General features: G+C 40.4%; 1 protein-coding gene across 6 annotated transcripts in view; it reads right to left on the bottom strand.

The window, feature by feature from the left end:
* Positions 1-2475: 2475 nt before the first annotated feature.
* Positions 2476-26920, bottom strand: part of GRIN2A (glutamate ionotropic receptor NMDA type subunit 2A) — a 228794-nt gene continuing 204349 nt past the window's right edge. For 3 of the 6 annotated variants that reach the window (XM_064153024.1, XM_064153020.1, XM_064153021.1), the window contains exons 13-14: positions 17573-17811; positions 2476-16121 (exon numbers count right to left, since the gene is read on the bottom strand). In XM_064153024.1, coding sequence (XP_064009094.1) covers positions 14322-16121; positions 17573-17811 — 2039 coding nt within the window. In that variant the 3' untranslated portion in view covers positions 2476-14321. The remainder of the gene's footprint in view (positions 16122-17572; positions 17812-26920) is intronic. The other 3 variants (XR_010304479.1, XM_064153022.1, XM_064153023.1) reach the window with 3 other exon arrangements.

Raw genomic sequence — 26920 nt, 5'->3', positions numbered from 1 at the left:
CTGTTCAATGATACCTGGAAGTGCATGAAGACCACTGGAAAATTTCTTTGACTGACAGAACCTTTGTGTAAGCAATGTTAATCATGATTATCTCCTATATTTACCAGCCCCTGTTGCCTATTGCAATGCTAAGAAACTTCACTGTGTTAAAATCATTAAGGAACAATCATTGATTACAATATAAGCAGAGACTGTTTTTAATAAAATAAGAGCGTAGAAGTTTGAATGGAATACAGTCAACCTTTGTGCTAACTAGGTGCAAATAAATAAGTAGTCAATAAATTACCCCCACAGAAAGCTTTTGGAGGGAATTTTAGAAACTAAGTATGGAAATCAACGCAGAAATCTTCAGTATGGGGAGCTTCCTCTCTTTGATGGAAAGAAGGACCCAACAAGCTTTGCTGTGCACGGGGAGCTGACTGCTAAAGTAGACTGCCAAGTAGGAGAACAGCAGCAGTGGCAGAGGATCACACAAGAGATAAATAAGGCAATTTGTAGGGGCTGTGGTTTAGTTTTTTTATGCTGCAACAAATCTCCAAGGGGAAGCTAATGATGTATGTAAACAGTTGGAAGAAGCAAAGAGAGAAGTGGCTAGCATGATCAATAGGAAAACTCACCACAAGGAGGGTGGATTTTGCTTCAGTTTTCAGCAGCTGGCCTTAGAATAGGTATTTTTGTGCCCAGATCACAGATACTGGTGCTCATACTGGGTGAACTGCTGCTTGCTGTGAACACTGCTAGCAATGCTGTGCACAATATGTCACACTCAAAAAGGTTCCATTTCTCAGTCACCACATACATTTTATATTTTCTTTTAGTAAGCAAATCTTAGAGGACTGATAGTTGCCATAGACACATCAGCAACGACTTGAAAGAACGATCTGAGAGAATGTGACTATCTTTGAACCAGATCCCAAAGGGAATCAAAGCTGAAGCTGAGATGACTCACAGATGCACAGAGAGAACTGAACTACGCTGGCAGGTAGAGCTGAGAGGCGCAGTCGGGATATAAACATCAGCCCAGCTCTTAAGCCACAATGCAGAAGTCACAAAGGTGTTTCCAGATTGCAACACATAGGCTGAGCCCTGCATCACTGCTGTGGAGGCAGGGAATTAATGTGGCCCAGACAGGAATTTTACAGAAAAACAGAGCTATTTTATTTTCCTGCAAGCCCGCCCCCAAAACTATACACGGAAATTAGTTCCGTTTTAGTTATCGGATTCAGCTCGTTTGAGAAGACCTACACGAAGCCACAGATAATCTGACTATTCTGGAGGTCAGCAGCTGGAAAAGGCTGTTAAATGAGTAGCGTTTCCCACTTAATGAAGCAGAGGCAGAATAACTCACGGTCAGGCTGACTCGGTCCCGCGGCCTGTGCTCTCCCTCTCTCTTCTGAAGCCGTAGAAGAGTCGTCAGAGCCGTTAAGAGGTATTCAGGTCTGCACAAAAGGTGTTAATGGGTGAAGCAAACCTTTGGAACAGAGCGCCAGGGGCTCCTGCTGCAGACTCCATCCAGGCCGGGAGGGGAGCCTGAGGCGGGCAGGATCTCCAAGGCGGCAGCCCCGAGGCGGGCAGCCCCCAGTGTTCATACCCACCCAGTGTTCATACCCCCCTCAGTGTTCATACCCCCCCCAGTGTTCATACCCCCCCAGTGTTCATACCCCCCCAGTGTTCATACCCCCTCAGTGTTCATACCCCCCCAGTGTTCATACCCCCTCAGTGTTCATACCCCCCCCAGTGTTCATACCCCCTCAGTGTTCATACCCCCTCAGTGTTCATACCCCCCCCAGTGTTCATACCCCCTCAGTGTTCATACCCCCCCAGTGTTCATACCCCCTCAGTGTTCATACCCCCCCCAGTGTTCATACCCCCTCAGTGTTCATACCCCCTCAGTGTTCATACCCCCCCAGTGTTCATACCCCCTCAGTGTTCATACCCCCCCCAGTGTTCATACCCCCTCAGTGTTCATACCCCCCCTAGTGTTCATACCCCCTCAGTGTTCATACCCCCTCAGTGTTCATACCCCCTCAGTGTTCATACCCCCCTAGTGTTCATACCCCCTCAGTGTTCATACCCCCCGGACACAGCGCGGAGCTGCCGCTGCCGGGGCGCGAGGGCCGCAGCCAATCCCAGCCCGACCCCTGCGCGGGCAGCCTGGTGCCGGCAGGGCCCCCCTCGCGCCGGCAGGGCCCCTTGCGCCCGCGCTTCGCGCCTGCGGGGCGGGGGGGAGCAGGTCTGTGCTTGCCTTTTTCCCTCTCCCATTCAAGCCACAGAGGGAGAGGAATTTCGGGATACACAGGACTCCATTTGCTATGGAGACTCTTGTTTCTTTTACTGGATCGAAGGCCTTGCATTGGGCGTGTGGCGGGCACCGCTGCAGGTGAGCCAGTGCCGTTCGTGTCAGCCTGTGTTACTGCACAGAACAGATTTGCCTGCACGCTTGCATAAAAATAAAGATCCAAGATCAGACAAAGCTCCAATAACCTGGGGTTTATTCAATGAAATGGGGGTGTCTAGATAGAGTGGGGTCCCTTTGAAAGAGCTTTCTAGCAGAGGACAGAGTGCCAATAGCCTTTGCTCATGAAACACCTCATTAAAAACAGATTAGCAGTTTGATGTCTCTTGCGTTGTACCTGTGCACTCATCTTTGTCTTGGGAATCAATAGGCGAGTCTGCTCTGAGCCATCTGTAAGCAAACTTTCACCTCTTTTCTTGTTATTTTTATAATGATGATGAAGTACATTTACCAAAATGATGACTTGGATTTGCACCATGACTTCCATCTCCCTGCTTTGAAGAACATTATTCTAATTACCAAGAGTTTGTTTATGCTCATTTTGTGAAGACTTTCATTGGCTGATATATCCCAGAGGTGTCCTGGAAAATGGGATCCTACAGAACCTGGTAGGAGTACCATGTGAATCTTGCTGCTTTCGTTCCCCTGGATATGTAAATGGTCAGATCTTAGAAGATTTTATCTGCTACACTAAAATCACTATTTTGATTTGTCTTAGTTAATCAAAACATGAAACAATCTTGCTGGCATCAAAATCCCAGATGTGAGACATCACTAACATTTTCTCACCCCTTAGTTTGCCCTCCCTCATCCTCACCTGGTTAACCTCCAAGGGTTCTGCCACACCAAGACCACTTCACAATCCCAGTTTTTCTCAGGGTTGAAACTCCTCATGCAGCCCCATCACACCTTGAGCATCTGATGTGTTTCAGAATACAAAGGAACAGTGCCACAGGCTAAAAGGACATCTTTAACTCAGCTTCTACTGCTCCTTTTGCTGGGGGACCATCATACAATATAGACTTCTCACACTGACTTTTTCATACATTAGTTGTCTCCATCATTTTGATAAATTAAACTAAACTAGAAACATCAAGCATATATAATGTCAGGTTTAACTCCAGGCATCTTCACCTTTAGATAATTTCCAACAGCAAAGGATGGCTCTAAGCTTGTAGCTGTTAACACCTTTCAAAAGACAGAAGCTCCTGAAGGAAAACCAAGGACAAGCCTTATTCATCGATGATGCTTCAACTGGTCCATTTAACAAGGAAAGCAGACAAGAATAATGCCATTGTTCATTTTCATATCAACTGGCAGAAATTATCTTTATTAGAAAAATGAGGTTTTCATCTATTTACAGTTTGTACATCATGTCATACTTGGCACGTGTGTATTCCCAAATAGCTATATACATTTCGGTACACACAGACATTCGAGTCCCTCCCCCACCCCATTCCCTTAATGGTTGTTGGTTTTTTTTCTACATATTTAACAAAAAGGAAGAACACAATACAATCTGTAAGACAACCATAATAATCATAGAGTTCTCTATCATAAAAAGTTTGAAGCAAACATTTTAATTATTTTTTTTAGATATGTTTCAAAATATTTATACAGTATTTAGCACTCAGTCATGCACTGGGTTAAAGTATGGTTGGGGGTGACCTGCTGTGAGACCGGGTCTGCATAATGCAGGAGACTCCCAGCTCCTCCAAGCTGCACTCTGTGCTGTTGGGTAGATCCAACTACCACCAGGATTTCAAAGAGCAGGGACAGATGTGTGCAGGGGTAGCCAGGTGTACGCCTATCTCTGTAACACAACAGTTAAAACTGTTTTGTGCACAGACAAGTTTGTGTGTTAAAATTCACTTCAGTTTGCTAAACGTATCTCATAAACTAGGCAACAACTGGAATGTCAAATTTAGATTTTGATTATTCTCTTTTTTTTCCCCAAACCCTTGCTTTTAAAAAACTCATTGATAATGAGTTCTAAAATTAAACTTTGGGTCCTCTTCAAAAATAATTATTTTATGCTTGGTCCCATTTCACCAATGTTCTTTTCTTTCTACTCTAGCATCCTGATTTATTTCCCCAGGCGGTAAGAGGTCTTCCAAACTCTAGTATACTTTGCAAGCAATTGGAAATTTATGGCTTACCCTTTGGTTTGAAGCACTACCCTCTTGGGACTGTTACAATGAGTAGTACTAGTAAATAACAGAAGTGACAGGATTTTTAATTTACTGTGTACATAATCAAATGGTTCCAAGATTTCTGGTAAAACTTCATTTTGGGAATGCAGATTTCCTCTACTGCACCCCAGATTAGTGCTCCATGTCACCAGTACAAATTAGTACACCTGGAGTTCCCCCCCCCCCCCCCCATCAGAATAAGAATCTTTTTCCAACTGGACTAATAACTAATTTCCTTTCTGACCAAAATTCTAATTTAATATTGTGAATTCTTATTTTCTCAAGACATACACAGAATTAAATTTGCCTTAGGACAGCAGTCGAAGATTCAATGCCAGTTCTTAGTTACAGAGTTCAGAGTTCAGCTGAAGATAACTGCTTAATCAAACTCAAGATAACAACACAATGCTTGAAACTGTTAATAAATGGTTTTAGAATCTTTGTCACAATGTTGAAGTTTTGTCTTGCCCCTTATTCTCCCCCAAAATCTTTATACATATACATATATATAAAGCTTACCCATCGCTTATATATATACATGTATGTATACAAAGACAAATCAGGATGACACATTATTACATTTACATTATTCAAGTAAACAGGTAAAATGTTTCTAAAAGTCTAATTTGAGCTTCTTAAATACTTGTGGTAGTTTTTTGTTTAGCAGCACAAGAATATTAGTGTTTCACCTAAAACAGCAAAAACTGTTAAACAGGATGAAAGGAAGCACAGAATGCCCTTCAGGTTTAGTGTAAATTTGAATCTGATGAATTAAAATTAACATTATTAACTCACAGGTGAGGTGCTTCTGAGAGAACCTGAAATGTAGGGATGCTAATTTTGCATAAAAATAGCAGATACTTAGTTAAGAACCAGGTAGGAGTTTGCCTAACACATTAATGAATTCTGTTTGTACCTTCTGGTTTCAAGAGGGAAGACACAAGATATACTGTGCATGTGCACGTGGGTGTGAGCTGTGAAGACAGAGAGATCAGACTGTTCTTCATCAGTGCAAAACGGACGTCATGACATCAATGAGACTAGTTCAAACTATTATAGCTGATATCAAGTATAAGCTGTAAACACTTCTTACTAAACGTTGCATTACTTCCCTTCCTAGCTGTGCACCATTTTACACAACGCAACTTCTATACCTTTGTGACGTGAGGTTTGGGTTTGTTTCATTTGGTTGGGTTTTAGTTTTGAGTGTGAACTGCGCTAAGCATCTGATCCCCCATGACTCACTCACTCATACATCCCTAAGTCAAAAGGTGCTTTGCCTAAGGTTGGAATCCAGACTCAGGCCAGGTAAAACTCCACTAACCGATGATTTTCTTCTTGTAGGTGAAGCACTTGGAACAAAATTCTCCAAGACACACTTGCAATGAAGTGTAGACCCTAAAGAACTTTGTTTCTGGTTTAAGGTGAAAAAATTAATAACTATCTACCTATTCCTTAGGTGGGATGGGGGGAGAGGCAGCTCAGTAATTAGTTCAGGCAAATCATTCTATGGTGTTTTTTTGTTCTGAGTTTTGATTAGAGTCCTGTAAATTTAGGGGGAAAAAATTTAAAAGTCAAATACCATCAATAACAGCAAGCTCAAAAGCCTGTGCTTTGGGAAGTGATTCTGACTTAAATACCACTGCTAAACACTGCCTGTGTGCAAATCTCACTTTGAAAGCTGCCCAGTCCATATGGGAGAAGACGTGGGCAGCCCTGGGCACATGCACCAGCTGATCTCTTGTTCTTTAACTCTCCTCCATCAGCTACCTTAAATTACACATCCAATGACCAGATGTAGATCACATAAGCCAACCCAGAAATGTATAGTCAGTCACTACTCCAACAGACCCTCTCTGGGCACAACTGTTCAGAACAATAGAGAAGCCATCCTTTTCTTATGGCTTCGTTTATACTGGGTGTTATTTCCAGTTCCTTCTGAAAGGAACTCTCTCACATGTTTTAATGTGTCCTAGCACAACGCAACCCTGATTCCAGCATGTCCTCAGCCTCTTCTGTAACAGGCATCACACACTACAATGAAAGCTGCTAGAGGCTTTGTGGATCTCAGAGGTTTGTAAAAGACAGGAGAGAATCACTTGAAATAAAGCCCTGCTGAGTCGAGTCCCACGGCTCTGGGAGGTTGCTCACACATGACTAGGTTGGAAAGTATGCATGCACGCCTGGGTATACTGTATATATATTTAGGTTAACAAGTTTAAACTATTAATAAACAGCTCCTTATGGTATTTGGTAATTAAAATATCAGGCTTGTATCATTCAAAATAGTGCAACCTACGGAGCAATATACAGGAATATTAGAGACATTGTTCCTATTACCATCAATATGCTTGTGCATATCAAGATGACAGGATACTCTTTTCCATAGGATTAACCTTTTGCATATTTTGCTGTATTCTTTGGCCCATTTTCCTGTGAAACCTTGTATGACAACAAAAAGACTTTGGCTTAAAAAAAGAGAAAGGAAAAAAAAGAGAAAAGAAAACTCCCTTTTTTTCCCCAGTGACTTTCAGAATCGTAAATAGAATTCAAATCACTTTAGTCAAAAATTATCATTTCCTCCAGAAACCACACACCCTGCAGCCTGTCAGAGACCACCCACTCCTGTAGATAACTGTGAACTTCCAATTTAATTCTTTTTCTTTTCAACTTTTTATCATCATTTACACTTCAAACATTGCACAACACATCTTCCATTTTTTTTCTTGACACCTCTAACCTTGTCTCAGGCAAAAAGGCCTCCTCGCCCAATGGCACAGGAAGCCACAGCAATCCCCTGTGAGGGCCTTGGACTGTATCACTGAGTCCAAAGACAGGGTTTGCAATGTGAAACAGAAGCCAAAAAGGTCTTGTCATTAAATACCATGATGAAGCAGGCTCAATAAGGATCTATCAGACTAAAGAATCCTGTAGTAGTAATGAAGCATAATTCTCTCCAAAACAGCTATTCTTAGGTACTGCAATGGACAAAACATTAAAAGAGAGGGGGAAAAAAAAAGAAAATAATATTTTTTTTTCAAAGTATTCTCATTATGCATTTGCTGAGCAAAACAAACCATTGCTTCTCTTAGTCCTAGAAGTGCAAAAGAAGACATTCACCATTAAAACTTCATGTGACTGTAAATATTACCATTTTCCCACATTAAAGCTTAGTACCATTTATGAGAAGCGAGGGAAACCTTCAGCACTTCCCAAGCAAAGTGTCATCTCACCTGGAACTTTACAGTGCACTGAAGAAGTATCACAATATTTATTGGTATTTATTGTCACAGTTTTCTAACGTGCACATAGAAATAGAATTGTTGAAATATATTAGTGAAAACAAATACTAATACAAAAGGGAGAGGACAGAACACCTAGGAGTATATCTGCATATCATCACTACTTCTTAAGAGCTGGAGAGTCAAACCCATCTCTGTTTTAAATATGTTATAGTATATTTAGTGTGATTATCTACTAATAAAGGTATCGCATGACAATGTTATAGCATGGTTATATTCTCTACTAATTTAGCATTGTTTTCAATACAGGTAGGTCAAGAAGTACACAAAAGGAGTAAAGAGTCTCATTTAAGTGCAAAACAACAAAAACCTGGTCAATAGTGAGGTAACTTATTTTTACTTATATTATTTCTGGTTCTTAAATTATAGATATGACAAAACCATCACAAAATCAGAAGTGGATTCTTACAACTGTCAGATTGGCATTCATCTGAAAAAAAAACCCAACAGTTTCAACTACAGCAGATAGATTCTGCAGAATGCAACAACAGAAAAAATAAAGGCTCATGAACCCACAGGAAGAACCAAGTGCATTTTCACTGCATTGCAGGGTGATACACACTTGTAATCCTGACTTCCAAAGCTTCAGGACATTGGAAGAGCACGTATCTTTTTAGAGAGCAATATGCTGTACACAGGTCAAGAGATGCAGGGGGGAAATTAAAAAATAAAGTATTTAAAAAACCAAAAAGCTTGACTGAGGTGAAATAAATGAGGAGCTTATTTACAAAGAGCACAGTGACCCTCCCCAGGAGAGCAGAGATAAGCAAGGCAGGACTTCTGCTCCCATTTGACAGGGCAACAAACACCAGAAAGCACGAACAATCAGCTCTCCATCTCACAGACACTGCTGCAACACTGGAATGGAGGTGAAGAACAAGGGATTAATTCCAGGATGAAAACTGAGCACCACCAAGAACGTTACACTATGTACAATACGTGCACGCCGGACAGAACAGTCTGCGTGATCAGAGCAATGGGAGAGACACGACGGGTTTGAGGCTACTGCCGCTTAACCACAGCTTCACAGGTGACTCCAGCCAGAGCAGGCAGAGCCTTTCCTCTGTCATAGCTTATACCTGTCTGTACTTGCATTTACATCCATAAACAAATATAGAGCTGCGACTGAACTGCACTCCCTTCTAGCCTTACTAAATACTAACACGTTGCAAATGCATGTAAATAAGACAGTACAGGTGAGTTTGAGCAGGGAAATGGCTCATATCATGAGTTACAGTTTAAAAGGCCTTTATGCTCTTTCAGAAGTTCACTGTTATACTTTGAAGGCTCAGCTTTAAAAAGGAAGGAAGTTTAAATTAAAAAAAAACTCACTGGTGAAACAAACCATTTCAGTGTATCACTGGAAAACTGGCTTTTAGGTTGCTAACCAGATTGCCCTGTACAGGTAAGATTATCTACTTCAAAATGAATTTTGAACTAAGGGAAGGCTAGAAATAGGAAAGGGAAAGTTTAGCAAGGGAATTGATGACATTCCATCTTGAAATAAGCACAAGATGTGCTGATCACCACATAATACAATCTAGGCGAGCTACAGGATAGTTACTGTTTTATATTAACTAAGAGAGGACTTTGCTATAGATTTGTTTTCACTAAGTTTTATATACCAAACATCTTAAATGCAGTGTGAAACAACAAAAATATTCACCTTTTGAGTTCTCCCTAAATCCAAGCCAACTCTTAGACCCTTAGATTCAAAGAACAATTCCTGTTCTATACTGATGAACTCTGTAAGGGAAGAAAGAGGATCAAAACCTTCCCTGTCACTAAGATGCGTACACTACACTGCAGAAACATGAAAACAGCAAGTTATTCTGCAAGGAAGAGACTCTGACACTTCTATTTCACACTGGATAGTCAAATGGTATAAAGAAAATGAGACCAAACTAGGCTGGGAGGACTGCAAACACCACAAATGATGGATGCTGCCTTAGGAACTACTTGCACATGTACAGAAACCTGTATGCACCTCCAAGGTTTAACTTAGTACTCACTTGCAGACTTAACAAGCAGGTTTTTGAGACTAGGGATCAACAGATCATTACTTTTCTAAGCTCACCTAACTGAGATGTCTAAGTGAGGATCATATACTTTCCAAAAAGTGAATAGAGAGGTAAAATCTTCCAGAGCACATCACACACATAACTGCTTCTAAGCCTTCAGTGTTCTGAACTGCCATTCATATTGAGCTTTCTCTCTTTCTCCAGTGATTACAGAAAGAGCTTTAGGCTTCCAGTATAGGAACCCAAATCTTTACATACAGCTCTAGCTTTTTCTTCCTTCAAAACTATGGAAAAGTGTTTAATTTTGCCAGGAAAAAAAAAAAAAAAAAAAAGACAAAACCAAACAAACAACAATTTCCCTCTTGAGCCTTATTTCACCTCTTAAGTGTTCCTGAAAGGTCATAGAGAAAGAGACATGTATTTATGAGATGCTGCCAAAACACAATGAGCTGACAGTGATTTGGTATCTGTTTGTCCACAGCACTCTTTCTCCTAACCAAGCTTCATAGATAGCAGAATAATGAATTCCAAGCAAAAGCTGCAAAAACATTAAATTTCCCAGAAATACAAACCCTCTTGATTTGCCTTAATTTTACCTTATCTATTATCTTATTTCCTTGTGTTTAAGTTAGTGGGTGGCTACACTGGTCTACCAAACACATGCAGAACACAAAATCCATTTGAAAGGAAAAAGGAAAACCTGTGGTGAAAAGAGAAAGACAAAACCATGAAGAAATTCTACAATGCCTTTAAATGAGGGAAAAAGCAAGAGGCAGATACATCTATGTAGCTGTTTTTACCTCCATGTACCTACTCCATTCCTCAGCAATTCAATATCCTGCCTCCACAAAAGGTGTCGTCCAGGAGCAGTGCAACACTACAGGACATGCTACCAAGAATGGCCCATATCATTTACAGCCTGATTCAGTTCCAGCTGGAGTCACAGGAAATCTTGGTGATAGGAATGACCAACAAACTGCTAGAGCTGTAATCAGGAAAATGTAACAAGTCACCAGCACCATCCAGAAAGGTACAGAAAGGATGGCCACTTATGCAGGAAGATTCTTTTCTCCTCTTCAAGAATAGCAGCAGCTAGAGTGAGAGAGAGGGAAATACAGAAAGTCTTGATCTCAGTGTAATTGAAAGTCAGTGCAAATATATCAACAAAGCTCAGGCAATATTCAGAATTCCACGTGCTCTACAGCTGAGCCTCACAAGCTGAGGCTTGTGGCTCTACTGTTGAAGATTTTTTCTTCAACTTCTCAGCTGCTTCTCTATACATATACAGCTGCAAGCACACTCGCCTACAGCCCTACACTTCATCCTTCTCTTCCCCCTTGATTCACTGATATTAAATGCCAAGATCAAAACATCCAACGCATGCAGACTTTGATTCCCTCTGCTTTCAGTATGGTGGGGTTTATTTTCTCCTTTAAGGCAGCATCTTTTATTTCCATGTGAACAACTGCTGTGCAACATTATCAAGTCTTCCCTCTGCCTCTTTAATTTGTTTTGGTTTAGGGGAGGTGGTTGTATTGCTTATTTGCAACTAGCAGTAATAAATCTCTACAGACACCAGAAATCTGCTCAAATCAGAAAAAGCAAACACTGAAACATATTTCTTCCTAGCTAATTTGCTTGTACATTTCACAGAAGGATAAATCCACCTGGGCTTAGGATGTTTACATTTGGTTCTCAATGCTTAGAAAATACTGTAAATGGGATTTTTGTTTCTTTCCCACAATTTCACATATAGTACTTGTCAAGATATTGAATTATGCGTGTCTAGTGAGATAGAGATGATGATACAAAGGACTTGGAGTGATCAACAAACACTTTGAGGGCCGTAAGATGATGTGAAAGACAAGAGCTAGCATTGGCTCTTTTGATTCCCTTGGTAAAATTCTCAGTGACTTGCATGGCAGGTTTTAGTGTGGTATCAAACAATACCATATCTGCTGAAACACATCAGGGAGATCAAATTACTTGAGATTTTAATGTGCTATGCTTTGGCTTGGAAATCAAAACTTGCCTGAAATACTTTCACTAAACTCATTGCAACAATATATATAGTTTTAGTGCATTCATCTTCCTGTAGGCCTAATACAAGCAGTACACCTATGTCTGTGGGAAAAGGTTGAGGTTCATAGAGAGTTGTGTTCATCCCCTAGACACCCTGGCCTTGTTCTGCTCATACAAGTGTTCCTAAGAAATGTGAATCTCTCTAATTGCAGGCAGGATCTAATGTTTGTAAAAACTAGATGCAGTGAGCAATCAGAAGGCATACCAGGTGAATCACGGCCAGTAACTGCAACCAAATGTCAACTAAAGAATGCTCAAAGCATATTTCCTCTGGACAGTGTACAGATACCCATAGATATGCTTTCTGAATGTACTTATTACAAAGTATATTGAGATTTTTGGAAGCTGGAAAGGCATTCAGAAGCCCATTCCTTCAACAACATCATCTTTCACCATCATGGTGAACATATAAATACATTTGTAATTACCAAGAACTCATTCTGGTCCGTTTGCTGTTTAAAGTCAGCTTAAATCTGGTCAAAAAAACCCAAATAATTGTAAAGAAAATTCAAGAAGCTATATTTTATCTATCATTTGATTTTCTTCCATTTGCAACTCTGCTCTGCAGTATGCTATCCCACTTTAAATAACCTGCATAATGTAGCTCTGCGTGCAGACACTACAATTACAGTTGGCAGACATGATTCCATAGAAAAAGTTTCAGCTTAGAGAAGTTTGGGTCATATCTACATTGTCCAGTTCACACTGGTAGTCATTTTCTTGCTCATTGTTCTTCAGTGAAGAGTAGGGAATAACACTTGAATAAACTTCCTCCACACAAAAAAAAAAACACCTCAGGAAGGTCTCAGAGTAGCAGGAGAACAGGCGAGCACCATCTGTTGAATGCTTTCAGTATTTAAATGTATTAAGAATTGTATTTCCATCTTGAGTTGAAATTAAATTTACAGCTGTACACTCTATTCATGAAAGGCTTCCCCTCTTCCCTTCCACACTCCCTCATGCTTGAAATCTAATGTGTTTTGGTTTGTTTTTATCCAGTGGGGGTGAGGAGGGGTGTGTAGCAGATATTTCATTTGTGAAATAATCTGATCTCTACTAGAAGTAAAAGTCATATAACTAGAGATCCCTGATAGGTGAATATCTTTTATGGCAGTAAGTGATAATAAAGATACTGTTTGCTAGTTATGTGTGCATATACTCATTTCACATAACAGACTTGATAGCAGGGATTAAAAAAAACCCAGAAAAGTTGATGTTCAACAAATCTGCACAATGTTCTGGAAGGAAGAAGTCCCTCAGAAGGTGTTAATCCCTTGCTGTGTATGCAGATAAATGTGCTGCACTCCTCATGGGTCACACTCACACTGAACCTATGGCTGTCGGTGTTTGGTCCTGCATTAACAGCTCCAAGACTAACAACGTACAGCTAATTAGACGTCATTAATACACTATGAACAAAGAACTGCAGTGGGTTAGGATTTGGTTTGGGATGTGAAGGAATAAAAGAAATACTATACAGCCCTGAGTAATCACCAGTAAGGGGCAAATGCAAACTTAGGTACACATTAGGCCTCAAGGGTACTAATAAAGTCCACAGCTTCATGTAAGTGCCATATAGTGATATCTAAAAATATATTCTCTGGAGTAGGCAGCTGTGAAATCTCTGGTAAGATGACTGCAGACTTTTTACTGAACTTAGTTTATAACGATAAGTGCATGTGAAATATAAGAAAAGCATTTGTACATTAACCAGTATCCAGGGGGCTTCCTTTTGGTACACAGCAGTTCACATGTTTGGGCCTGCAGCCTTCCCATTCATTTTCTGTCAGTCTAGAATGAACATACTCATTTTGTGCTAAAGCACTGTCTTTTATATATTAAGGTCCTAGGGTTTGGGGTTGTTTGTTTTGGTTGGGTTTTTTTTAATTAGTATTTGGCTCTGAAAATGATTATGATGCTAAAACATATTTTTGAAAGTCTAGCTTTCTTTTCTCATTTAGAGTCTTACTTTTGAATCTGTGCAAATGCATTCCTAATTCTTTTTGTCTGTGTCATACTACATGCATACCATATTGCTTATCCAGTACTAGAAAAATCATTAAACATTTCTAAGGACAAAAGTACATTGAATGATACTTAGCAACAGAAAGTAGGATAACCAAAATAGTAAAATAATCAGATACAAAACAGCATAGTTGCCAACATATATTGGGGCTATTTCAGTACAGCTTGCCATTTATATAGAAAGCATACATAAATGGCTTGTTTTTTTATCCTTTTCAACAAGACATATTTTTAAAGGATAGTTAAGAGCATACTAGTTTACCTATTCATGTACAAAAGTACATTGGGAAAGGGAGAGGTTTACGTATCATTTACCATAGCAGGATACTGTTAAGGGATAAGTTCTCCCTCTAAGATGGTGGCAACTATTTTGTTCCCTATAGATAAAGTGTTCATGGAAAATTTAAACATCTGATTCAATGCTAGGCATTTTCTTGTACACACGTCTATTGCTACAGGAATTTAGAACCCTTGGAGTGGAGTACAAGCTATTCCTATTCGCAACGTAAGGCAAAACATGCTCTGAAATGTACATGTCATTATGGATCCGACCATCCCTGGAACAGTATGATGCTGGAGACTTTATGGATGACCTTAAATAATTATCATGTCTTCCTCTTGTTGGTAATGAATGTTTATAAAGGTCAGCCGGGCTTCGCCTAAGAGATAAGTGCTGGTCATCACGATACGAGTGCAGGAAGGGATTATCATCTGAGTGAACAGGATACAGGGACTTGCTCCGCTTACTGTCCTCTAGAGAATGAGTTAAAAGTGAGGGCTTGTTGCTCAACAGTTTGCTTGAGGGAACACTAAACATGCTTGCATATGGACTACTTTGTAGAAATTTCTCTCTTTCTTTCAAGCTTATACTACGAGAAGGTCTTCCAATATCAATTTCCCTGGACTTGTCAGCAATATTATCAAAAGAATGTTGCCTGCTAATCCTCAACTTATTTTTTTTATGCAAAGCATTATTTTGTGACCAGGTGTGCTCATATATTTCTTCAGGAAGCGATAAGTTCGTTGTATCCTGCAGCATCTGATCTTCTTCAATATCATAGAGGTTCCCCGTCCGCAAGCACGCATCACATTTATAGGGAGATCTGCTTGAATAATGTCCCGCATAAGTGGGCAAATTGGAAAGACAGCTCCTGCAGTGGGTGGAATTCTGTCTGTATCTATCATTCATGTCAACTAGGGAAGTGTTTTTATCTTTTAAAGTATAGTGCTTTGCATAAAGTTTATACTGGTCATTATTTGGAAGACTGTCTTCATTATGCAAGGGAGTCCTGTTAGCATGTTCTGCTTTCCTGTAGTTGTCATTGTGATCTTGATAAGCGTCAGGAAACTCGACCGTTTCTGGAAGGACAATGTTTTCGATGTACTGAGGTGTGTCCAAGCGGAATCCTGGCTCCTTGTCAGCATCAATTGTGTAGATTTTATCCCGTGGAGAGCTCTGTTTGGTTTTCAGATATGTCAGTTCCACTTCACTACAGTCTTTTGGGTGCTTTGATGCTACTGTTCTTTTTTTGAAATTGTCCTTGGTTTTGTGGTGCTTGTTGTTGTTTTCAGGTTCCATATGGCAAGTAGCTCGGCTTGATGTCTCCGATACATCTGAATGGACAATCTCTTCGGGAAGGTATCTTTGGCTTTTCAGTGAAAGCTGCCTGTTTTCATCTGGCCCATTTTCCCTCTGGGAACCTTGGCCCTGACGTACAGAATCTTGACGTACAGAATCCTGACGTATAGATTCAACAGATTTCCTCCAAAGCTGCCTAGGCCTGGAGTTCGCTTTTGCTTCTGCTGTCACTGCAACCTCTACTGTATTTGGATTGGACTCATTCAGTGTGAGAGGATGCTGACCCTGGAAAACGTAGTTGTTAAGATTGTCCTTGTGTCGGTTGCTAGGAAGTGTCTGCACTTCACTCACACTGTCACCAAAAAAGCTGTCCTTTGTCTGAAAGGATCTGTTATCAGAAAAGATCAAGTTTCCCTTATCCATGACCATGTCCATAATTAAGGAACCTCTCTGAATAAAATCAGCTGTTCTTTTGGGGGAATTAATTCTTGCAGGATTGATATTGGTCATATTTTTTGCTGTTCGCAGTAGTTTTAACATGTTGGTTTGAGAATTAGTCAGACTGAAGTCAGGAGACTTCTTTTTCTCTTCAATGTGTACGCCATGAATGCAGCTGTAAATACCCTGTAATATGAGTAACATAAAACAAATTAAATCGATAGGTGTAAATTTGAAATGCTTCCATTCTGTTTGAAATTGGCAGTAAACAAAAAAATAAATAAAAGATAACTATTGTTTAATGATTAGAAGTTTATCCTTTTAGGATTTCCCTACATCAAGATGGAAATCATAAAGACAAAAACAGCAGTCTGTGTTTGCCTCTGCTTATTCCAGAAAACAAGATTAGAAAGGATCCCAAAATGCTCCCAATCAAAAAATGCAACTAACCTTTAATTTAACCATAACTCTATTATTTTAAACCAGTGAAAAAGTTACTCCTCCAAACAAGTCCACAGTCAGGCTATTATTAAGTTACTCTTCCCTTTCACTGAAATAAAAAAAAGCTTTTTGGTCATCATGTTTCATCTTTTCCTAGCACATGTGAAAAAGTTCCAGCTCTTTCTAAAGCTTGAACCTGAGTTCACTTTGAGCAAAAGGCTGAAGTCCATGCTGGTCATTCCTGTGAGCTGAGTTCACATTTCTGACCCTATGAACTTGTGAGTGTCAGACTTTACCTTTGAAATAAGTACTATTTTTAACCTGCATTGGTTAGGAGAATTTCACATTTGAAAGGCCAGGAGACAGAAGTTCAAAGATAAAACGTGGAGGTTAATGCACAATCCACAAGAGCGCAGAGTGCTTTGAATGCAATTCCAATACAGTCTAATTTACTCAACAGGGTAATTTCAGTACATTTTCGAGTAATTAGGCGTTTTAGTATCTTCTCAGCTACATAAAAAAATCCAGCAAAATAAATTATCTCATAAAAGAGGAACGTTAAAAAGGCAGACAAAAGCCAACTAATTAGTCACAAATATAACAAGTGCATACTTCTCTTGTTTGACAAGTATCAGTTATTTTGAAATGTGAATCCACTCTGGATTTCATAAACTTATCCTTAAAATCTATTTTACTGTCTAACCAAACATAAGTGACACTTGCGTTTGACCTTTTCTTACCTGGTTTATTTAAGTTCACTTTGAAGAAAAGCTTGTAAAAATATTCCAGTATCTTTTTATGGCTTAAAATCCACTTGTTTAAGAAATATATAAAACTGAGAGCTAGTATCTGTCAATTTAGTGTTTATTCTCCTTGGGAGTTTTGTGTGGATATTAATCTCTTTCCTGCAACTGAGCAACTCTATCGTTTCTTCACCAAAGTTTCCCCTAAATGCATTTTTTTCAGCCTTTGCTTACTGATTGTCCTTAGTATGTGGTAATACACATCCTAGAGTCACCTAATGGAGAAAAGATTTCCCATGGAACTAAAGCACATCCTAAACCCATTGACTACTCGAGAGCACCACATGGACACTGACATATTTTAAATGTGCAAGCAAGAACAAGCAAGGATTTTTAAGGAGACAGTGTTTTTCCTGTCTGCTTTCTGAAGTGGGATATGAAAATCATACTGACCCTGCTGATGGAGAACAACAGTCCTGGCCTATCGGAGCAGACTCCAGTGAAGCAGAATCTAAGTTTCCAGTAAAATAAGTGTTCCCAGACAAAGGTTATTAAACTGAGTGCCATGGCTGCTGCAAGCATGTAAAACACTCCTGCCATGTTGTCGATGTCCAGCTGGCTGCTCATGACTTCATTCTTCTCACTGTGGCAAATACCAGTCAGCCACAGGGTTTCTAACTCTTCCATTTCCCCTAGAGAGAGCAAGGAGTCAAAGCAGTTAGAATGCAAAAATTACTGCTCACAGTATTCAGAAGTCTTTCCAAGTTTAAAAATACAGCACCAATTAATGTTTCACTTGTGGAGCACTTCAGCCTTGTCTGCTAAGGATTTGCAAATATAGCAGATTTCAACTCACAGCACCCTACTTTCAGATGTCCTCAGATTTCATACGTTACGTGGGAAGCCTACTGCTCTAGAAAGCAAGATCTGTGATTTGGGTAAAACTTTCCTCTGCTTGCTTTAACTAGTATCGCTTCTTACAGAGAGCGGAACTGCAGGTTTCCCATCCCAGAGGATTCCTTCACCACATGCATGAGACCTGCATTTGGTGTGCATTGAGATCCAGGAGGCTCATCCTGTTCTCATTAGGTGCCATAAGTAGAGCTCCCATCTGCAGGTCCAGCTGGTAGTGAGCCAGCTGTGTGTACTCCAGAAGTGCTGATGCACACCCATACCCTCATTGACAGCACCGTGGTTAGCAGCTTTCACACGGCCACATACCTAGCCTGATCCCAGCTGATGAGGACTGAGGTTTGCTAGTGAAAAACACAGATTCACAAACACCAGTATTTACAGACCTCCTCAAACAGTGCTAAATCTGTGCAATATCTGTGCCCACAACCTGTGTGCCCCTTATACACAGGCACTGGCTTGGACCTTGGCTCTTTCCAGAAGTGACACCTGCCCCTACACTCATAAACACCAAAGAGAAAGGAAGATCACATCAAAAACAGCTAGGAACTGAGTTCAGTGAAGAGAAGGGACAGGCTGTAGTAGGCAGATGTAGGGCTCAAGTCCAACAAATATCTTAATGCATAACTAGCCCCTTTGATGCCCCTTCATCTCCATTTTCCTAACTTCATTCCTCCCTGACACTCTCTGACCCCTCCCTTAAACACTGCAAAATAAACATCACATTTTCTCACAGTATCTTTGAAACATGCATAGGAAGTTGATTAGTTCCTGGGAGACCCATGACAACCTTATTGCCTTTTTTCATGCAATTTGCAATGTTCTGCTTGAATTTCTCCTGATAAATCTGGTTTCTGCTGCCTTCTCACAAACCTCTTGTTCTCTCGGGTTTGGGTACCTGGGGATTTAATTTATTAGCCCTCTTGTCTCTTGTTTTATTTTTCACACTGAACAGCCACTAACCAGACAACTTTACAATCCAAGTATTTACATATCTTGCATTCTTTTGCATCCATACATCCCTTTCACTTATTTACTCCAGCCTTCCAGCCCAAGATGATGTTTATGAATCTTAAAAGGCAGAACACCCGAAAAAAAATGATTAAATGGATAGTTTACAAGTTCAGCATGAGCAGTAGCGGCCAGGTCCAGCAGCTGGCTGTCCTCAGATGCTGCACTGGGCCATCACTTCAGTATCATTAGTCACATTTCCTCTCATACTTGGCTGTTTTGCAGTGATAGGAGAACCAATTTGGAGATACAGTTTTAAACTACTTTCTGGACTACAACCACTTTAGAAAACAAATATTTATCAAAACTCTGCTTTTCTTCCCTGTAATACTTTTATTTATGGCAAAGCAACAGCAAGCATCCGTATCATTATGTCTGAAGGTTACAGTAATGTTAGACTGGGAAGGCAAAGCTTGCCTAGCTTTACCCATACAGCACAGGCAGCAAGTGAGGTAAAACAGATGTATATGATACACCATTAAGAAAGCCTGTTGTGGCTCATACACCAGCTGCTCTTCTAGAGAAAATAATTGCCACAAGGTCTGGATACTTGCAGCAACACAGTACAGCCCTTGTCTCGTTCGAGGCTTTTTTCATTTTTGTTGTAGCTAGCAGTACCATTCAAGGGCAGTTGGCAGTGCTCCTGGGGTTCTAGCTCTCTTTCTGTTTTCCCTCAGAGACATGCATGATGCAGTAACTGCAAACCCTTCTCCCGTTATGTACTCCCAGTCTTCCCTCTCATGGTGCCCTGGACACCTCCATCTGCTCCCTCCTGACCCTCCGGGAGCACCCAGCTCCTCTTCTTACAGTCTGGTCTGACCTTTTGGTGGTGCCACTGCCTGCCTCCTGGGCAACAGCAGCAAAATAAATGATATCTTCACTTACCTGGAGCAGAGCACTCCTCCTTTCTGGTCTTGGCTATGTCACATCCTCACTGCCATTAAAATACTTCATTTACTTAGAGCTAAGGAAGAAAATCTGCTCCCTCCCTCCACTGCATATTCTTAGATTTAGAGTCCGTATTTCACCAAAGAGATTTGGCCTCAGATGAAGGACACTGTCACTTAGTGTGGCTGCTGCTGCCAGCAGGGACAGAGGTGTGTGAGAAACTGTAATTGTTCCTACCAAGATTGGTGTTTTTTTTTAGATTGCATAATATATGAATTTTCAAATGTTTTGTGCTGCTCCTATCGATGCATTGCAAGTGCGTGCATGTCTTTTTATTCCCTTGGTGTCCAGGTTCCTGCCTTGATAGCTCCCATCTTGCGAGTCCCCTGCCACAATTTCCTGTTGTGACTGGACCATCCCCACTTTTGGACAGTTCGTATCTTTTGTACAGCTCTTGGTTTTATCCTGTCCCCACTTTTGGATGGTTCTCCCCACCTTTACATCCTTCTGTGCAGACTGGCAGGCTTGGCAAGCCTGGGGTCCTTTGAGAGAGAGAGAGACAGCGGCATCTGGACCGCTCTCTGTCAGACTCTATCAGTAGCTAACTTCCTGGCTGCCTCCCGGACTGGGTACCCTAGCAGTTTTGGTTCTCCCCTGCCACTGCGAAGGCAGCATTGTTCCATGACCATCCCACTCAGGAAGAAGTGCTCAAGACATTTCCAAGATGGGCGGCTCTGTGACTCGCCTAAGGGCTTCTGCGGCATGGATCTCTATTACTGGACATTGCCTGCAACCTCAGAAGGCTGCTCCGGCAGAGGGATCCAGCAAGGGATCATTGCCGAATGCCTACCTCACCTCTATGAGTAAGACATACAATTCCCTCAATCTTCAGCTCAGCCTGATTGATAGTGGGGTAAAGCTGTGTTTGTAGCTTAGTCTTTTGCAATTCCTGATTTCCTAAATATCTAAATTTATCTACAATATCCCTTTTGGAAGACATTTCCAATCGAGCTGAATCTGTTAATAAACTAAACTGATTTTTGTACATAGTTTTGGGGGCAGGGTTCCAGGAAAATAAAAGACTTATATTTTTTATAATTCCTGACTCAGCCACGATAATTCCCTGCCTCAGCCACGATAATTCCCTGCCTCCATGACACTTGGAGATACAGTCAGCTAAGCAATTCTACTGTTATTTTTAATGACATAAACTTCACTGTTTCTAGAAAATATAGCAGCCAGAAAGTACAGAATTAGCTGATATGATGTGCTTTCTAGTTTAGGATATGGCTTCAGATTTGGGAAAGAGTTCCCATGCTACAGATGCTTAATCCTTACCAGTGATTAGGGAATACATTTTCAGTATTATAATCCACACATTGCTGCAATAAAGATCAGAAAAAAAGGCTTGAAGCTATATTGACATTTAAGCTATTTTCAACCTAGACTAGAAGATCAATGACCTGCTCTACATGAGCATTTTGCTGGACAGATTGTCAGGGCACTAGGAAAGCTGCAGCCTACTGATAATTTGGATGTATGAGTTGGAAGTGGAACACAAGACAGTGATGGAGAAATTGTGTCTCATAGAATGTGAAAGGAAAAGTTGAAGTTTAAAGGACAAGGACTCGGGCATTTTAGCAAAGGCATTTCACAAATTAGTAAGAGTGATTATTTGGTTCTCAGTAATTCTGAATTAAGTTTTGTGCTTGAAGCATGAATTGAACCTCTACATCAGCAAAAAGAAGTGTATCTGCTCCCAAATTACAGTGCTCAGTGTTCAAAATACCTAAGAGTATCCCCAAAGAAGGAAGTCAGTCCTAATAAGTCTTTAAAAGTCTTCTAATCCAGGACATAAGGACAATAAATTATTAATTGTAAGAGTATAGATACTGCAGACTGTCTCTACGTAGATAATTTGGGTTCGTTATTGCATTTCCATATCTTAGAACATTTGGATTGCTTCTATTCTGTCAAACCTCAGTGGACTGTTCCACTCATCTCACTTTCAAGTCCTCCCCAAGGTCTATGAATAAAACTCACAGAGGCTATAGAAGAGAGAAGGTCCAAATCCAAAGAGAGAGCAATATTTCTGGATTGTGCACTAGAAGCTGAAGCTCTGACAATCAGCCCTCATTACTTCCCACAGGAAAATTCACATCTCCCAAGACTGGCAAACATCAATTTGATTTGACTGCTGTGCCCTTTTACAATTCATAACAAAATCCACAAAGGAATTTAGAACTCTTTTTTTATTACTGTTTCCTCTATGTTTCTTCCCCTTTGGCATGTACATCTAAAGTAGCTATTGATAATCCAGTAACCTTTCCCCAAATGTCACTACAGAAACCAACCAAACCTGCTTTGAGTTGAGATAAATGACAGTGCCCTGTCAAGCTATGAAAAGCAAAGTATCTTGGAGGTTTGCAGATCCTGCTGTTGCAGCATTCTTTCCATTATAGCTGGCAATGGCAGAAATCACTGTGAATGAATACCCAAATGTAACAAACAATTGTATGGATTGCAAAGCACTGTGAATCACTGGCTTGTCATCTTTATGGAATATTACCTGGGAATGGACAGACTAGACTGGTAATTCTGGTCTCTATATATATGTAATTCAGTTTCAATTACAGAATCACAGAAACAGGTTGGAAAAGACCCTCAGGATCACCAAGTCCAACCAATAATCCTACTCTACAAGGTGCATCCTAAACCATATCCCCAAGCACCACATCCAAATGACACATCCAGGGTTGGTGACTCAAACACCTCCCTTGGCAGCCCATTCCAATGCCTGTATTTCCAGTATATATTTATATACATGCATGTGTATACAACCAGAATTAGACACACAGACAAAACAGTTACTAATTTAACTGAAATGCTTGGGCATAGCTGAATAGTCAGAAAAGCTCAATCTATTAATTGCTCTTCCTATCTATGCCATTTAACCCAAGATCTTTACAGAAAGTACAAACTTGTTATCACCAAATTCTCAGACATAAGGCATTTCACAGCTGAGATGCCAAATACTTTCTTATAAAAATCAGTCACTTCCAAACTTAGCCTGCAGTTGGAACTCCAAACACTAAACTTAGAGGCTAGTTAAACTTTGGTTCAGAAAGAAGTATTCAACGGCATCAAGTTCTGCTGGAGAAATGTTACTGTCTTACAAATCCTTGTGGGTGGTCTGACTTGAGAGGTGAATGTGTAGGGTGATGACACCCATAGCAATATCCTAGTCTTGGCAACTGAAAGGTCAGTAAGTTGTGACTACCAGACATTGGAGAGTTCAGTCATCTCCATGTGTACATAATTCTAATTAGCCTGTAAGAGCTCCAAATGCTCAAGACAGACCCTGGAAATCAAAGTCAGCAGCTTCAGAATCTATAAATGGCAGGCCCCAACGAACCAAGTGTTAATGGAGTTCATGGCTGCATCTAATAGCAGGGTCTCAAATTGCTTATAAATATTAACAAGACTTATTTTAAAGCTTTTTGTTTGCACTTCAGGCACTTACTAAAAGGAAATTAATGTCACAATTGTTCTCCATCTCTGTTCATGTGTGGACTAGATTAACAATTAAATGAGTAGTTGCAGATTTCAGCAACCAAGTACATCATGACACTAGACCAAGGTTAGGAAATTAAAAGTTCCAATATATTTGGCCCCAAAAAATAGTATTTATTTTCTATTTGATAAGTTCACAGTGTACTTAACCTGCAAAACTCAGAAATAACTGCATGATATCTATGCAAATATGATGTTTACATTTCCATAGGACTGCATGATGAAAAGTCTGCCCAATTTATATGCAAGATTCAGCACAAGCAAGCCTTTTAAAGATCAATGTTTCAAGCAGTGTTAAGCCCCTGCATTTTTCACTCAAATCACAGCATGGCCTTCTCTAATAAATGGCAAATCTCTAGCTGTCTCAGTGGTAATTCAACACAATTTACAATGCCTTTAGGTTACAGTGCAAACAGTATTCAGGCCCCTTTGTATTTCTCCTGGGTTAGTTTCCAGGGCTCTGGTGCTCTCTACTCAGACTGCACTATTGCCCAGAAATGGGTCTTTCTGATGACTGTCCCAGAAATGCCTTTCTTCCTACATGTCAGCACAACAGCTCTAGAGTATTTCACACTTGATCATTCTGGGAGGGAGCAATAGATCAACTGACCAGTGTGTCTCTTGAGCAATTTCTTCACAATAAAAACATGATTATCTAGACACAAGGCACAGATCAAAGGGTAATATTGCATGCTTTCACTCATCAGAGCCCTTAGCAGGTTTGCAGGCTGTGTGGTCTTCTATTTCTGCATCATTCTCAGAGATGAAAAACTTGCTGCCCTTTTGTAGTATCTCTCAAAGACTACTGGTGATATATCAGCTCTCAGGGGTTCTTTTAGTGGGGTTACTGGTATCCCCAGATTCTCTTTATTGCCGAGGCCCAGCCTCTTGCAAGGGTCCAGCATCCTCCCTTGGTTCTCAGCTATGCTCGTTAAAACACCATCACCAAAAGGCAACACCTTCCCAAATGATGGGCCAGCCATGAGATACTGATAGGTAATGTTCACTTATGGGTCGTTTCACTGCAGTTACTTAATTTTCTGGTTGTTTAAGGTTGTTGCTTTGTTGTTTTTTTTTTTTTCCATCTGCACCTACATATGCACCCAGGAAGATGCACACATACTGAAAACTACATTTTATTTACAAAATAGGGAATCCCCAAAGCCACACAGACCAGCATTCTCCACATGTACTTACAGAAAAGCAGTTTGGGGGAGGATTGTTTTTGGAGAGGGAATAACAGCTTGCCAATACTTATCTAATGTCTCCCTCATAATTAATAAAAATATAGAATCTTTAATTATCACCCAAATATATCCCTAGTTAAAAACTCAGCAGAAATAAGCAAGCACAAAGTTTCATAATTCCATCCAAACCCAGAACAAACAAACAAACTAGGATAATCTTCTTTGCTGCTTTTCAAAAAGGCAAGTTATAAAATCAACTTGCTACTCCTTTCCAGGAAAATAAGCAAGACCTCTGAACCTTCAGCAGCATCTGCACATCTCCTCCCCCTCTTCCCAGAGGACATAAGCATGTGGGAAAGTGACAGAGATGGAGAATCTAGCCCTGTATGCTCCTAATGGTAAAACCAAGAGTGCACACCAATAATCAGTAAGTAACATGCATCAGAATTGCTTGTGTGCCTGGCAGTGTCTCCAGCCCCCTCCCAAGTCCACAGCTACAGAGCTTTTATCCTTCTCCTCCCCTCAGCTGCACTAAAGGGCATAGTCCCAGCTAGTACAGCTTCGTCCTGGTAGAAAAACATCCCCAAAATCAAAGCAAGATCATGATTTACCTCTCCTGATCTTCACTCTTGGGAAGTAAGCCAAGTTTGGGCTGGGTTTCAGTGCGACTTGGGAATACAACCAAGTAAAGCACAGACTGAAGGCAGTCCAAAATAGCAGTCAGACTTCTCAGATACAGCTTGGTTTTAAAAGGTGTGTTGCATTTAGCCAGCCCCTGGGGGACACACCTCTAACAGAAGTTGGGACAGAGTGTTTGATGGAGGGAAATTGAAGAAGTACTAATGGACAGATACATAACTCTGGAATTAACTCTACACACAAGTAATGCTTGTCAAAAAAGACATTAAATAAATATGTGAGGGAGGAATAAGCAGCAAAATATAAACACTGATTACAGCCAAAACATTGACAAAGTGGAAAAGGAAACAGAATTGGTCCTTCTGATGATTTCATTATTTACTTGTGCTTCACTAGTCTACATTCTCTGCAAGAACAATTATCCTATTTGATAAGTAATTAGATTAATTTTACAAGATTTGTAATTGAAAGATTGACTTTCTAATATTCATTCTCTTATTATTCTCCAAATGATCACATGAGATAATTAATAATTTGTTCAAATATTTTTATAAGCACTAAAGTCTATAATTCATTGAATTCTTTTTTCTTCTTTGAAAGACAGGCGTTTTTCTGTTCTACTTTAACCATGTAGGTCAAAGCCATAGGTTCCTGGAGATAATCACTGATGATTCACAGGCAGCCTCCACTACTTTCTTAGATACTCTGGAGGCATAATTTAATCAAGTTCCTAGCTTAATTTTGATCTATTTAATTATTCTCACACATAAAGGAAGAAGAAATAAGTTTTGTATGTCCCCTCTGGATAAAACCATTATTTTTAACACTTCCTGTCCCATTTGCAACTTACAATTTTCAGACTGGTTCAGTGCCAGCCTGTACCTTCATCATACTGCAAAACAAAAACTGGCACTGAAGTGCCCACAGAATATAGGAGAAAGAGCAAACCTAAAACAAACTGAGGAAAAAATAATCTAATGGGGGTTTGTTTGTCAATGGTGTTCCTAAAAAGGGTTTCTGCTCTCTCAAACATGGCCAAGAGATTGGGTTACACAGTGAGAGTCAATGCACAAAGGTACTTGCAGCCAGCTGATCTGTAGCATCAGATACACATGCACCAGTGCCAGGTCCTGCAGCAAGTGTATCTGTGTGCATCAGCAAGTGCATCTGTGCAGAAAGCCACCTTTCTCAGACTCAAAAAAACCCACTGTGTGCACACATGAGAGCTGCCTGGCAGAATTAATTCTTCCCTATATTTTGTTTTCTCACACTACAACTGCCCCTATCTAAAGGCAGTCTGCATAGTCTGGAGAAGCATGCCTAAGGCAGGCAAGGAAAAGGTATTCCACATCCAAGAGAAGAAAGTCAAGCTGCAGTCCAGCATCTTTGCTGCTTTATTGGTTAAGTACAACAGACCTCTAGTGTCAACACATCCCCTAAACTTGTATAAAGTGCAGGGCAGGAGGAGGTCACCCCAGCAGGAGATCACAGTGCACGCAAGAGAGCAGAAGGTGCAAAAAGAAACAGGCAGGTACTGACGGTATAAGGGGTAGTGACTCCTGCACAAAGCGCTCGTCTGAGGTTCAGCCTG

This window comes from Pogoniulus pusillus, chromosome 13 (assembly GCF_015220805.1).
Source record: "Pogoniulus pusillus isolate bPogPus1 chromosome 13, bPogPus1.pri, whole genome shotgun sequence".
Taxonomy (NCBI): domain Eukaryota; kingdom Metazoa; phylum Chordata; class Aves; order Piciformes; family Lybiidae; genus Pogoniulus; species Pogoniulus pusillus.
Note: the sequence above shows the minus strand (reverse complement) of the source record. Positions and strands in the feature narration are given on the sequence as shown.